Source organism: Carcharhinus amblyrhynchos, chromosome 12 (genome assembly GCF_965287045.1).
Source record: "Carcharhinus amblyrhynchos chromosome 12, sCarAmb.v2.hapA, whole genome shotgun sequence".
Taxonomy (NCBI): domain Eukaryota; kingdom Metazoa; phylum Chordata; class Chondrichthyes; order Carcharhiniformes; family Carcharhinidae; genus Carcharhinus; species Carcharhinus amblyrhynchos.
The window spans coordinates 79,750,891-79,765,415 of NC_137335.1; the positions used below are offsets into that span (position 1 = coordinate 79,750,891).

Here is a 14,525-nt window from a genome sequence, read left to right on the forward strand (position 1 = left end):
AGTGCTGCATTGTTAGACTTGCCATCTGTCGGATGGTACTGTGGCAATATAGACTCAATAGCACAATTCTAAGATAGTGGATGTACAAGATGGTACTATTTGAAGAAGAGCACAGGAGTTATTCCTGATGTTTTATCTAATATTTATCCCTTAATTAACATCACAACAGATAATCTAGTTATCACATTACTCTTTGTGGGAGCTAACGATGTGCATATTTGCCACCACATTCCCTACATTACAACAGTACTTCATTGATTGGAAAGGGATTTGAGATGTCCAGTAGTCATACAAAGCTTTCTATAAATGAAGTTTTTTATGTTTATTCACCATTCTAGGAAGACACAGAGGAAACTTCAAATGATGATGCCACAAGCCAGCCTGCCAAGCGACGGCGTATGGGGTCTGGAGATAGCTCTAAAAGCAGCGACACTACTCAGGACTTCAGGTATAACTTTAGTCTGTATTAAAACTTCCACGTGCTTCCCCTTAATATGGATTAGTTGAATGCTGTGGTAAAGTATCCAAAAGTTACCCAAAGAAATTGGGAATATATTGTTTCATAGAACAGAATCATAGAATCCTTAAGTGCAGAAAGAGGCCGTTCGCCCAAACAAACCCATCCCACCCAGGCCCTACCCATGTAACCCCACATATTTACCCAGCTAATCTCCCTGACGTGAAAGGGCAGTTTAACAAGTCCAATTAACCTAACACACACGTCTTTGGATAGTGGGAGGAAACCGGAGCACCTGGAAGAAACCCACGTGGATACTGGGAGATTGTGCAAACTCCACACCTTAGGCCAGAATTAAACCTTGGTCCCTGGTGCTGTGGGGCAGTAGTACTAATCACTGTGCCACCGTGCCACTCCAATGTTTGCCAATGTTATCTCCTTGTCAGCTTGGAATGCCTCCTGCTCTGTCCAAGTTCGCAAGAAACTACAAAGGGTCGTGAATGTTGTCCAGTCCATCATGCACGCCAGCCTCCCATCCATTGACTCTGCCTACACTTCCTGCTGGAAAAGCAGCCAGCATAATTAAGGACTCCATGCACCCTGGACATACTCTCTTCCACCTTCTTCCATCGGGAAAAAGATGCAGAAGTCTGAGGTCAGGTATCAACCGACTCAAGAACAGCTTCTTCCCTGCTGCTGTCAGACTTTTGAATGGACATACCTCACACTAAGTTGATCTTTCGCTGCACCCTAGCTATGACTGTAACACTATGTTCTGCACATTCTCCTTTACTTCTCTATGAACAGAATGTTTTGTCTCTATAGCGCGCAAGAAACAACACTTTTCACTGTATACTTATACATGTGACAATAATAAATCAAATGAAACCCAAATCAAAAGAAATTACATTGTAAAATTGCAAGTTTTATTGAACTAGGTTTGTTACAACTCTTGTGATTAAACCGTAAATATCAATCAGTACTAAGGATTTTTAAAATAATCTTTCTTGTTAGTTCCAGCTATTTTCCAGCAGAGATGTTGACAGAATATAAATGGCCAGCTGATGATACCGGGGAGTATTACATGCTTCAGGAACAAGTTAGTGAATATTTAGGTGTGACTTCATTCAAGCGTAAATATCCAGGTAGGGTTTTTGGGGTTTCAGTTGAAATGTAAAACCCAAACGTAAAGCAATTATTCACAGTAAGAAACAAAACAAGTTAGAAAAACTCAACAGGTCAGGCAGCAAGTGTGGGGAGAAACAGTGTGAATGTTTCAGGTTGATGACCTTTCTCCAGAACTGAAGTTAAAAATGCAAGAGTTTTTAAATTGGTTTGCATCTTGTTTCTTCTTTTATCTCTTCCTATTGCATTCAGATGCTTTTTTATGTAGCTGTTCACATTGGACACAGTGAGAGGCCTCACAACACCAGGTTAAAGTCCAACAAGTTTATTTGGAATCATGAGCTTTCGGAGTGCTGCATCTTCATCAGGTGACAATGCTGCCATCTCCGTACCATGGCTGCTGTTTGGACACAACTTTTGTTTCTTTACTATACCCATTGGTAAGGCCACACTTTGAATACTGTGTGCAATTCTGGTCACCCTATTATGGAAAGGATATACACAATTGCTGCATTCTTCTACATTAGATAGAGCTTCATAATTCAGAAACCTACAACATCACTAATGCCCTCTGAATGAAATTCTTCCATGCACAAATTCCCAGGAAGTGCATTTTTGTGCCACGGATCCTCTTTGTGAACCTAAGAAAGAGTGCAGAAAAGATTTACTAAATGCTACCGGGACTTGATGGTTTGAGTTATAGGAAGAGGCTGGATATACTGGGACTTTTTTCTCTGGAGCATAGGAGGTTGAGGGGCGACCTTATTGAGGTCTATAAAATAATGAGGAGCATAGACAAGCTAGATAGTCAATATCTTTTTCCAAAGATAGAGGAGTCTAAAACTAGAGGGCATAGGTTTAAGGTGAAAGGGGAGAGATACAAAAGTGTCCAGAGGGGCAATTTTTTCACACAGGGAGGTGAGTATCTGGGACAAGCTGCCAGAGATAGTAGTAGAGGCGGGTACAAAAAGCATTTTTTAAAAAGCATTTAGATAGTTACATGGGTACAATGGAAGTAGAGGGATATGGGCCAAATGCGGGCAATTGGGATTAGTTTAGGGGTTTTTAAAAAAAAAAGGGTGGCGTGGATAAGTTGGGCCGAAGGGCCTGTTTCTCTGCTGTAAACCTCTATGACTCCATGACTTATTGCCAACCTCTTTGACTGTTGCACTATGAAATCTTTTGTTACTTAATATTACTTCTGCCCCCCTCCCCCCCATTCTATCACACATCTTTCCTTTGTCCTTCCTGCTCCCCACTCCAACTATTCACTCCACCTCCCTGCCCTCCCCAACTTTCCACTGGCTCAAAACCTATCACATTTCTTATCTTTCTTCAGTTCTGATGAAAGGTAATCAACCTGAAACATTATCTCTGTTTGTCTCCACAGAGGCTATCTGACCTGCTGAGTTTTCCCAGCTTTGATTGTTCCTCTTTCAGATTTCCATGCATCTGCAATATTTTGCCTTTGTATTCTTGTGTAGAAATTGTTTGATTTCTGTATTGATTTATGAACAGTCGTTAGGTCATACTAAACTTGAGTACTGTTGAAAAAAGAGATACGCTACCAAAGCTTTGCATCTTGCACTCTTCAGGTTACCTCACAAGAAATTTCCAACAGTAACAAGGGAACAACAATTTATATGGCAGTTAACTGTTCTGTGTTGCATTCCCCGTTTTGTGGCAACAACTCCAGCTATCAGAGTCCACTTGCCAACAATCAGCATTCTTCTTATGACATATAAATTCTTGACCCCCATTACTGTTGGAAATTTCTTGCGATGAGTGAGTGCAAGAGAAAAGCTTTGATAGGATATATATTTTTCGACAATTTTGAATCGTGATGTAGGGGTGTAATTTATTGAACCTTTAAACTTTTAAAAAAAAGTCACATAATGTTGTCAAGATCCATGATGATGGCAATTTTTGCTGGCAGATTTGAGGTGCTTAGTCAGGGCCACAATTGAGATGGGAATCCGTTGTGAATGTGGCACATTCCTCACCAGCCCCTGCGCCATCTTAACCTTGCTTTCCCCAGCCTGCAGCATTCCTGCTGGGATAAGGTGTCTGTGTTTTACCAAGTAAGTTTTAGTCTTGGCTGTTGTCGTATCCCATATGACAGTGCTAAAGGAGGCCATTCAGCCCATTAAGTTTGCACCAACCCTCTGAAACAGCACTCTACCCAGGCCTACTTCTCTACCCTAAAACCATAACCCCGTACATTTATCGTGGCCAATCCTACCGAACCTGCACATCTTTGAAGTGTGGAAAGAAACCTGAGCACCTGGAGAAAACTCATGCAGATATGGAGAGAACATGCAGACTTCACACAGACAGTTACCTGATGCTGGAATCGAACCCAGGTCCCTGGTGCTGTGAGGCAGCAGTGCTAACCACTGTGCTACCGTGCTGCCCTAACCTTTGTCAACAATCTGACTTCAGCTTGGACATGTGTGGAAAGTAATTTTACTTCAGTGTGAACTTCAGCTACTGTACGTTATAGCCCAGAAACCCAGAACTGGGCCCGAAACTCACAGGAGTCCTTTTTGGCTTTTCTGTAGTCCTGATGAGCCATAAGGAGGATTACAGCAGCGTCTGATCCAACACAACCTGAGCTTGAGTTGTCAGCTTTTCTAAAGTTGTTGAACTCCTTTTGTTGGATCTTTCTGTTTAATGCATCTTCTATTTTTCATCCAACATTCCCCCCAACCTAAAAAAAAATTACTGATTTGTAAGAGGCATTAGATAATTTATTTATTTTTTGTTGAGCACAGCTGAATTATTGATAACGGGGGAGGCGATGGCCTAACAGTATTATCGCCAGAAACTCAGCTCAAATCCTGGGACATAGAACCTGAGGACTATCCCAGATTCCCGCCACAGCAGCTGGTGGAGTTTGAACTCAATAATAAATATCTGGAATTAAGAATTTACTGGTGAAACCATTGTCGATTGTCAGAAAAACCCATTGGTTCACTAATGTCCTTTAGGGAAAGAAATCTGCTGTTCTTACCTGATCTGACCTACACGTGACTCCAGAGCCACAGCAATGAGGTTGACTCTCAGCTGCTCTTGGGAAATTAGGTACGGGCAATAAATGCTGGCCAGCCAGTTACACCCATGTCCCACAAACAAATGAAAAAAAGGTATGTTTGTCTGTGGAAAATATTGTGAAGCAGGTTATGGTTACTGATGGGCTGCCATAAGTATTGATTGTTTAATTTCTTAAAACAAAATGAAACATGTTCTTTCCCAGATCTGGAACGACGTGATCTATCTCACAAAGAGAAACTATATCTGAGGGAGATGAATGTTATCACGGAAACCCAGTGCACTTTAGGTAAGCTGTCTCGGTGCATTAGGTCACCTCATCGACCTTATTGTATAATGTGTGGTTGATGTAGTTATTTTAAATGTATTCAAATCGTATTAAATTTTATATTTTAATATATGTATTAATGTAAATATGAAGTCAAATTATCAGTACACGGCAGTCACCAAGAAATCAAATGGGGTTTTCAGAAGAAACTCATTAACCAGACAGTGGTAAGCAGGGGGAACTCTCTACCACAGGGTGTGGTTGAGATGAATAGTATAGATGTGTTTAAGGGAAAACTTGGTAAACATATGAGGGAGAAGGGAATAGTTATTTGAGGAAAGATTGGAGGTGGCTCGAGTGGAGCAGAAATGCTAGAATGACACAGAAGTACATGGAGATAGGAGCCTGCTTGGTCTTTGATAAGGTCGTGGTTGACCTGGTTGTGGCCTCAGCTCCTCCACTTTCCTCTCTACCTCCTCCTCCCCCAGAACCTAACACCCCATCAATCAAAAATCTATCTGACTTGGCCTTGAACATATTCAGTGACTGAGCCTTCACTGTTCTCTGGGGGAAAGAATTCCACCAACTACTGACCCTCTGGAAGGAAAGAAGTATTTAGATGAGGTAAAATGGAAGGAGGCTCAAGTGAAGCATAAACACGGGCTTGGACTGGTTGGGGTGAATATGGCACTGGAGCAGACCATATTTCATGTAATCCTCGGATCTCCATGATCACTTGGAAGAAGGGAAGTTTTTCATTCTCTGTCAGTAGTACCTTGGAAGAATCAATCGTAAGCACACATTTGAGGTTCAGGATGATTTACCTCCTTAATTCATATTTAGAAGGTGGGTTGTGGTGACAATGTAAGTGTGTCATTCATAGGATCATAGAGAGCAGAAGGGGGCCATTCAGCCCATCAAGACTGCACCGACCACAATCTGACCTAGACCCTATCCCCATAACCCCTCTGACACGATGGGCAATTTAGCATGGCCAATCAACCTAACATGCACATCTTTGGAGAATGGGAGGAAACCAGAGCACCTGGAGAAAGTGCAATCTCCACACAGACGGTCACCCAAGGCCGGAACTGAATCGAACCTGAGTCCCTAGTGCTGTGAGGCAGCTAACCACTGTGCCACCAAGCCTCTCTCATTTATTTGTCTGCAAGCAACTTGGTAAAAGATTATTAAAGTGGATCTGAAAGGAATCTCATCCAATTGTGGGATCTGGAATACTAACATCATCTGGCTTTACAGCAAAATCTAGAGTGCTCAGATTTGGCTCAGCGGTGGTCCATTACAATTTAGTGGTAACACATTACAAATTTAAAACCAGCTGTGGTTTTTAAAAAATGCCATTCCCAGCTGAATGTGATATATATGTTATGAGGTTAAGTCAAACCTCCTTTAAACTGATTTTGAGCTATAGGCTTAAGTGGAGAAAGCAAATTATTCGGATCAGATATGGTCTGTAAATAATCAGCTAATGATATTTTGGCCTTTGTTTCAAGAGGATTGGAATTTGAGCATGAGGATGTGATGCTTCAACTGTATTGAGCCCATCTGCAGTACAAGTCTGGAGTTAACTATGTTAACTCCAGTTAACCATACTTCAGGAAAGATATGTTGGCGGGGGCGGGTGGGGGACTACAGCATCAATCCACCAGAATTATACAATGGTGTAAAGGGATTAAATTGAGGAAAAGTTTGCATAAACTTGGGTTGTTTTCCTTTTCAGTTTAATAGAATTGAAGAGATTAAGATGTTTGAAGGGTAGATATTTATTATTGTCACATGTATTGAGATACAGTGAAAAGTATTGTTTCTTGTACACTACATAGACATTTAGAGTATATAGGAGATAAGGAAAGAAGAGTGTTGTAGTTACAGATAGGCTGAAGAGAAAGATCAGCCTAGTATATGGTAGGTCCATTCAAAAGTCTGATGGCAGCGGGGAAGATGCTGTTCTTGAATCGGTTGGTACATGTTCTCAGACTTTTGTAATTTTTCCTGGTGGAAGAGAGAATGCCCAGGGTGCGTGGGGTTTTGATTATGCTGGCTGCTTTTTCGAGGCGGTGGAAATCGTAGACAGAGTCAATGGATGGGAGGCTGGTTTGTGTGATGGACTGGTAGATACTTAAAACAGGGTAGTACAATCCTGTGCCAATGTTATCTTGTGAGAATAGTGTAGAAAATCCAACGAGATGGTTATCGAATTCACATTCTTGTTGGAAAGGCTTCTTCAACTTGTCACCATAACTTTAGTCTTTGTTGGTAGAGAAGCTGAGACCAACCTTACCACTTCACTGGAATGTTTTGAATGGGAATGCTAAGGCTGGCTTCTTCGCAGAGTTTTGAGAACTGAAGGCTGACGAAGTTCACAGGACGGAGTACGCTGTGATCCCACTACATTTTTTGAAATAATAATTGCTTTGTTTTAGGCTTAACTGCTCTGAGAAGTGATGAAGTTATTGATCTGATGATCAAAGAATACCCAACCAAATATGCTGAATACGCTGTGGTTCTACAGGACAGAGAGCGGCAACAGATCACTGATCGCTACAAGGAATACTCGGTCAGTATGGGGGAAGGCGGGGGGGAGTGACAGTTTAACGGGACTTAAATCGTGCACTTAATGTCTTAAGCCTGCAACCTCTTTCACCATCTATAACCACCCCACAACCCCTGATAATTCAAAACTATGACATGGCATTTAAAGTTTATTTATTACTGTCACAAGTAGGCTTACATTAACACTAGAATAAAGTTACTGTGAAAATCCCCCAATTGTCACATTCCGACTCCTTTTAGGGTACATGGAGGGAGAATTTAAATGGTCAATGCACCTAACCAGCACATCTTTCGGATTGTGGGAGGAAACTGGAGTGCTGAGAGGAAACCTTCGCAAACACGGGGAGAGCTTGCAAACTCCACACGGACAGTCACCCAAGCTGGGAATTGAACCTGGATCCCTGGTGATGTGAGGCAGCAGTGTTAACCACTGTGCCACCGTTGTTTTGTGCAATACATATAAGCAAACATATACTGCTGACTTCCCTCTAGTCCCCACCTCCAGTGTGCCGAAAACACTGCCTGTTTGACATATTGTATACAGTTTTAAGACACCATATTTTCTTCATTCAGGTAAACATCAAATACTATCTATTTCCATACGCTGAAGCGTGCCATCCAAAAATTCCTAATCACAGCACCAAAAGGTAGTTTATTCTATTTTTGAGTTCCCTTTTCTCAAGAATTCAATCAACATTCAAAAATGTACGAGAGCCTGGGGATGGGATTTTCCTCTGAGGCGCGTCTCGCAGCAGTGGGAGGTGGCGTGTTGCACGCTGGCGGCAGATTCCTATGGTCCTATCGTTGTTAAGGGGGCTTTTCATTGAACGCACCCCTCACCACTGGGAAGCGTACAGTGAGGGTATTCCACTGGTGGGACCATAAAATCCCACCGGCATTTAAGGTGGCAGGATTTCTGAGTGGGGCACTTTCTGCTTGAAAATATATTAATAACAAAAACCATTCCTAACTTCTCACTGCCCATTTAAACTAGCTTAGCAGGATATTCTAGCCCTGCGCCAATGTTATCTTGTGAGAATAGTGTAGAAAATTCCTGACCTTCTCGCTATAACTTTGGCCTGTGTTGGCCAGAAAGGTGAGACTAAACTTATCACTTAGCTGGAATGTTCTACAAAGAAAGCGTTGGTGCTCTTTGCAGAGTTTTGAGTACTCAAAACAATGGCTGTCAGGAGGGAGTACTTTGGAATCCTGCTATAACAGGGTCTCACCTAGAACAGTTCCGTTAAAATTTGCTTTGCTGTTAAGTAGGTGTGATGAGATCATTTAAAGTATTTCAAAAGTATAAAATTAAATTTGAGCTTTGTACAAAGAAGAACACTTTTGACTTTTTTTTGAAAGTACATTGTAAATGAGGAGATTAAGCCTTTAAAAAAAAAATTGTATCATTTTTGTGCCTCTGTGTAGAATTGAAGTATGTTGAGCAATGCAAAAGGTATATCTTGGCACGTAGGCTCATAACACATGAACATAGGCCATTCAGTTTTTCATGCCTGTGGACAAGGGTAGAGCTATCCAATTATTCCCACTCTCTTGCCTTTACCCCATAGCTTTGTAAATATTTCCTTTTCAAGTATAGATCCAATTCCCTTTTGAAAGTTAACATGTTTTTCCAATTATATATGCAATCCAAAACTATTTGGGAATTGCTTAATCTCACATTTCATTCTCGCATGATCAACCTCAAATGCCTAAATTTGTGTACTTTGGATTTGATTTTGCTCTCCCCAGGTGAACAACATTACTGCTAGGGTAATGAAATATTATCATTAGTCTCTTTCAGTGGGATAACCAGTTTAATGGTGAATTATGAACAGTTCTGTACTATGTCAAATTAGATACTGAAACTGCCCAATCTCCCCTCACTTGGAACATTTGGACAATGCTTCCTTCAAAGCCACCCTTTCTCTTTTTGTTTCAAATATGAACTTTGCAATAGTCTGAAAGTGCTTGAAGTTGCAAGATTGTGACATTTGCTAATTATTAGTAATTAGTAAATTTGCAGATGATGTAAAAATTGGAGGAGTAGTAAGTAGGTAGTGAGGAGGATTGTCAGAGGATACAGTAGGAGATAAATCGGCTGGAGACCTGGGCCAAAAGATGGCAGATGGAATTAACCCAGACAAATGTGAGGTGATGTGACTTGGAATATCTAGTAGAGAAGGAAAGTATACAGTAAATGGTAGAGCCCTTAGAAAAATTAGCATACAGAGGAATCTAGGTGTGCAGATTCACAGTTCCCTGAAGGTGGCAACTCAAGTGGACAAGGTGATCTGTCATAATCTTGTAAACCTCTATCAGGTCTCACCCCCCCCCCCCCCCCCGCTTCCCCTTCCCCTCCCCCTCATCCTCCGATGCTCCAATGAAAACAATCCAAGAAGGAGTATGGCATGTTGGTCTTCATCGGTCAAACCGTTGAGTATAGGAATTGGAAAATCATGTTGTAGCTGTAAAAGACTTTGGAATATTGTGTACAATTCTGGTCAGCACACTACCGGAGGTTGTTGATGCATTGGAAAGGGTGCGGGGAGAGATTTACTAGGACGTTTCCTTGTTTGGAGGACATGGGCTATGAAGAAACATTGATTGAACTTCGATTGTTTTCACTGGAACATCGGAGGATGAGGGGAAGGGATTTGGGGGGGTGGGGGCAGGTTGGACGGGGAACCTGAGAGAGGTTTACAAGATTATGGTAGACTTGGATAGAATGGAAAGTCTGTTACTAGGGCCAATTACTCAGGGGCATAGGTTGAGAGTGAGAGGGGGAATGTTTAAAAGAGATGTAAGGGGCAAGTTGCTTACACAGATGGTGGTGAATGCCTGGAACGTGCTGGCGGAGGAGATGGTGGAAGCAGATTCTTTGTAACGTTCAAAAGGCATCTGGATAGATACGTGAATAGCAGAAAATATGTAGAGGCAAGAAATCATTAGATTAGAGAGGCATCTGCGTCGGCACAGACTTGGTGGGCCGAAGGGTTTGTTCCATGCTGTACTGCTCTTTGTTCTGTTCCACAATAAGCCTCTGTAACATTGTCGTTTTAGCATTTATATTTGAAACCAATTTTTGGATTTTTTTTGTGTGCAGCAAATGCAGCTGCAGAACACTCAGAAGGTTGAGCCCAGTAAAGTTCCAGAATACATCAAGAAAGCTGCAAAGAAAGCAGCAGAATTCAATAGCAATTTCAATAGGGAACGGATGGAGGAAAGGCGAGCCTATTTTGACTTGCAGACACAGGTAAGGTGAATTCCATATTTTTTCCTGATCTGAGGTAGTTTCAAACATTAGGTGGAAGCCTAAAGTGTAAGATCGACCAACCAAATTTGCAATTTTTAAGGAAGTGACTGTTACATGGGCAGAATTTCTAGCATTGTTTCTGTTTGGGGATTTTATTTGATATATAAACTGCCTTTTATTTCCAAACCTGTGTAATATAGGGTAAGGAATCAGTATTTCTGCCTTGTTTAGATTTTGTTTTTTTTCCCCCAATTCAGGTAATCCAGGTGCCACAGGGGAAATACAAAGTTCTTCCGCCAGAGAGGACAAAAGTTGGGGCTTATCCAGTTGCTCTGATACCAGGCCAGTTTCAGGAATATTACAAAAGGTGAACGATCTAAAACCCTCTACAAAAAAGCATTACTTCTGGTTGCATGGTGTTTTGTTTTAAAGAAGTGCAACTTAAAAAAAAACTTTCATCTTTATTCTTTATGCTTCCACAGCTAAATCAAACTAGCTGGTATCAAATTTTGTCTGCATTACACTCATACAAATTTCATCATGTATTGGGTGTTATAAATGCTACCCTTGGCAAAATAACTGTTTGAAAGATAATGAAACAACTTATTTATATGGAGACCTTCACATCCTCAGAACATCTCTAAGGAGTTTGCAGCCAGTGAATTGCTTCTGAAGGGCAGTTGCTGTTAACGTGGGCAATGATGTAGTTAATTTGCATACAGCAAGGTCTCACAGCATAACACAAAGTGAATAACCAGTTAATCTGTTTTAGTTGAAGAATAAATGTTGACCAAGAATAAATGTGTCCATGACCCACTTAAGTTGGGCTATGTCCACAGGTTGGTATTTTTCTGGTGGTAGAGACTCAGCCCCCATTGCTCAGCTGGGAACACATCCTTATTAATTCCTAACAGGCCTGCTGCCATTTTACGCTCCAACGATTGGCACCAAGTGGGACATCCATCCATCACAGAAGGAAGTCCCACCTAGGAGAACTGCCAACCAAACAGAGTGGTTTTCACCCTTTTCAGTTTTCCTCTCATCCAAACCATTCCCCGTGCTGACTTGGAAATAAATATATCGCTGTTCCTTCATTGTTGCTGGGTCAAAATCCTGGAGCTCCATCCCAAACAGCACTGTGGTTGTACCTACACTACATGGATTTACAGCAGTTCAAGAAGACAGCTCACCACCATCTTTTCAAGACCAATTGCGGTAGGGAAATAAATGCCAGCCTAGCTAGCAAAGTCCATATCCTTTCTATAGAATTTTTTAAAAACTTCTGCTTCTCTGTAATTCAGGTCAGAAACTCTAAACTGTTTTATGAAGCCCACCTGAGTCATAAGTTTTGCATCTTGAACTTGGCTAGGATAAGCATGATATTCCATAGGAAGCTTTTATCAAACAAAGTTTATTTAAGAATATAGTTGACATGTATAGTAATAAAATTAGCAAGAACTTTTATCAATTACAAAGTAATCACTGTAATGTATAACCCTTAACCAATATATATCAGATGTTCCAATCAAAACCAATATCCAATAAACAAAACCGTTAAACAGATTTATCACTGCACAGGCTAAAGCTCACTTGATACTGGAATCCAGTTCCCTGGTTGAAGGCTGATCTCAAATGATCTTGAAAACTCGAGTAGTTTGTCATCAAGTCAGCTCCCCAAAACACCAAAGCACAGATTCTTTACTGCCGCATGGCAACAAGCCTTTCTTTCAACTAATTGGTAAAACTTTCAAAGCAAAACAGAGAGAGAAAGAGACTTATTTTCCAGCTTACTTCCAAGACTGCCTCTAACATTGCAGCCAAAACTAAACTGAAAGTTGAAAAACCTCAGTTACCTGACCTGCCCACAGATTTTTTTTCATCCTTCCAGCAATGACATCACCTAAGGCTGTGACCATGATTTTTAAAAAAAAATTCTTGAAGGCACACTAACATCACAATATGTCTTTACTCCTAGGCAGGTCTACTGGAAGTGGAGCTTATCCAGAATTCTGAGCACTAATGTATAATGGACACGCTCCCCAATAGCTATATTGTAACACTACATTCTGCACTCTCTTGTTTCCTTCTCCATGAACAATATGCTTTGTCTGTGTAGCGTACAAGGAACAATACTTTTCACTATATTTTAATACAAGTGACAATAATAAATCAAATCATAACATCAATGTAGCTATGGTGCCCAGGAGAAACATGCAGATCGCATGTTCGGGTCAGCATTGAAAATTGACAGCAGAGAAAATGAGTAAATGTTGAAGCATTGTTGTAACAATATGTGAATAGAAACCTGTGCCAGAAAAAGCAAGATGTTTGATTTCCAGGTTTCTTGAGACCGTCCAAAAGATAAAGGAGCGAAGATCCTGTCTTGTGATTAATTTAGAAAGCAAGTAACAGAATTGTACAGATGCCGAGAAACAAATGAGAAGTCATTCCATGAAAGGTCTTTGGACAACTGGCCATATTTGCAACACTTTTTATTCCAGTTGGACTTTTAGCACAAATTAAAAAAGAGGTTACACGACAGGAAAGTAAAAATGTTTATGAAATGGTGTGTTACAATGGTGTTTAATTATCTAACCAGGTACTCTCCCAATGAGCTGCGTTACCTGCCTGTCAACACAGCCTTGTATGAGCCGCCTCTGGATCCAGAATTACCAGCACCGGACAGCGACGGAGATTCTGATGATGCCGAAGATGGACGTGGAGAAGATGAACGGAAGGAAGACAAAGGCTTATCGGTAAGAAGCCAGGTGAAGAAACTGGACTACACTTGAATCTTTACTTCTGTTAATCTTAAAAACAAAAAGTCCAGTCTATTCTGCACTAATCTGTATTTTGTATAACTGCATTAACAAAACGTCCAAATCAAAAACAAATTCCTTCTAGTCCGATACAATCTGCTTCTGCTAAGTGTGTAGCAAATAAGCGTGTACTTTGGCTAAGTGTATAAAATAATGCTATTGCGACTGGTATCTTAAATATTAGGAATAATTTATATTATTACATCTGCACACAACTTCTAGCAGCCGGTGATGTGACGTCAGAACCTCGTACGGTAACGCTGCGAACGAGGTTCTTGCTACAGTTAATGGCAGCGGCCTCGTAAGTGGAAAACTTGACTTTTAAACCCATTCTTAATGTTCAGAATTAATTTTGTGCTAGTGCTCAGCTGGTAGAGGTGTTTTCTCATCTATTCAACATTCATTATTTGACGCTGCGCCTCCTCCCCTGTTTTGGAAAAAGGAATTATTCACTAGCTTTAAGTCAACTTCAAAACTGCCTTCGTCTCATCAGACAGAGGGTTTCTATTAAAAATGGGCTTGCTGTAACTAAGCTGAGTCAGTTTAAAATTTAAAAGGTAATGTTTCGTTAAAGGTAATATCTCATTGATAAATCGTCTGCAAATTTTGATGTTTTTAGTCAACATCATAACTAGATCAGGCATTTCTATCTTTTGGGAAGTTGCCATACTGATATTCATCTATGTATCTGCCTATGGTGCACATCTTAAATGCTTGATTTCATTCTCTTAAACTTCCTATGAAAACCATAACTCTTCCTGAAAACAATCTTTCTGTCCTTGCCTTTAGCAGCACTTCCTGGGCACACAAAATAATAATTTTTTTAGACTGTGAAATCCCTGGCCCCTCCAGCAACGTGCCTGGGTATCTGCCCACAAGATAACTACTTTTAAGTAGTAACGTGAGTAATGTTGATGAATGCAAACTTGGAATGGACTTTGTCCTACCAGACGAGTGTTTTTGCTTCTCAAAATGCAT

General features: G+C 40.8%; 1 protein-coding gene across 2 annotated transcripts in view; it reads left to right on the forward strand.

Moving 5' to 3' along the window:
* Positions 1-14,525, forward strand: part of phf10 (PHD finger protein 10) — a 30,696-nt gene that overhangs the window by 1,688 nt on the left and 14,483 nt on the right. The window contains exons 2-8 of one of the 2 annotated variants that reach the window (XM_080200811.1): positions 339-448; positions 1,472-1,602; positions 4,839-4,922; positions 7,346-7,479; positions 10,579-10,728; positions 10,986-11,095; positions 13,328-13,484. In XM_080200811.1, the coding sequence (XP_080056937.1) occupies positions 339-448; positions 1,472-1,602; positions 4,839-4,922; positions 7,346-7,479; positions 10,579-10,728; positions 10,986-11,095; positions 13,328-13,484 (876 nt within the window). The remainder of the gene's footprint in view (positions 1-338; positions 449-1,471; positions 1,603-4,838; positions 4,923-7,345; positions 7,480-10,578; positions 10,729-10,985; positions 11,096-13,327; positions 13,485-14,525) is intronic. The other variant, XM_080200812.1, reaches the window with a different exon arrangement.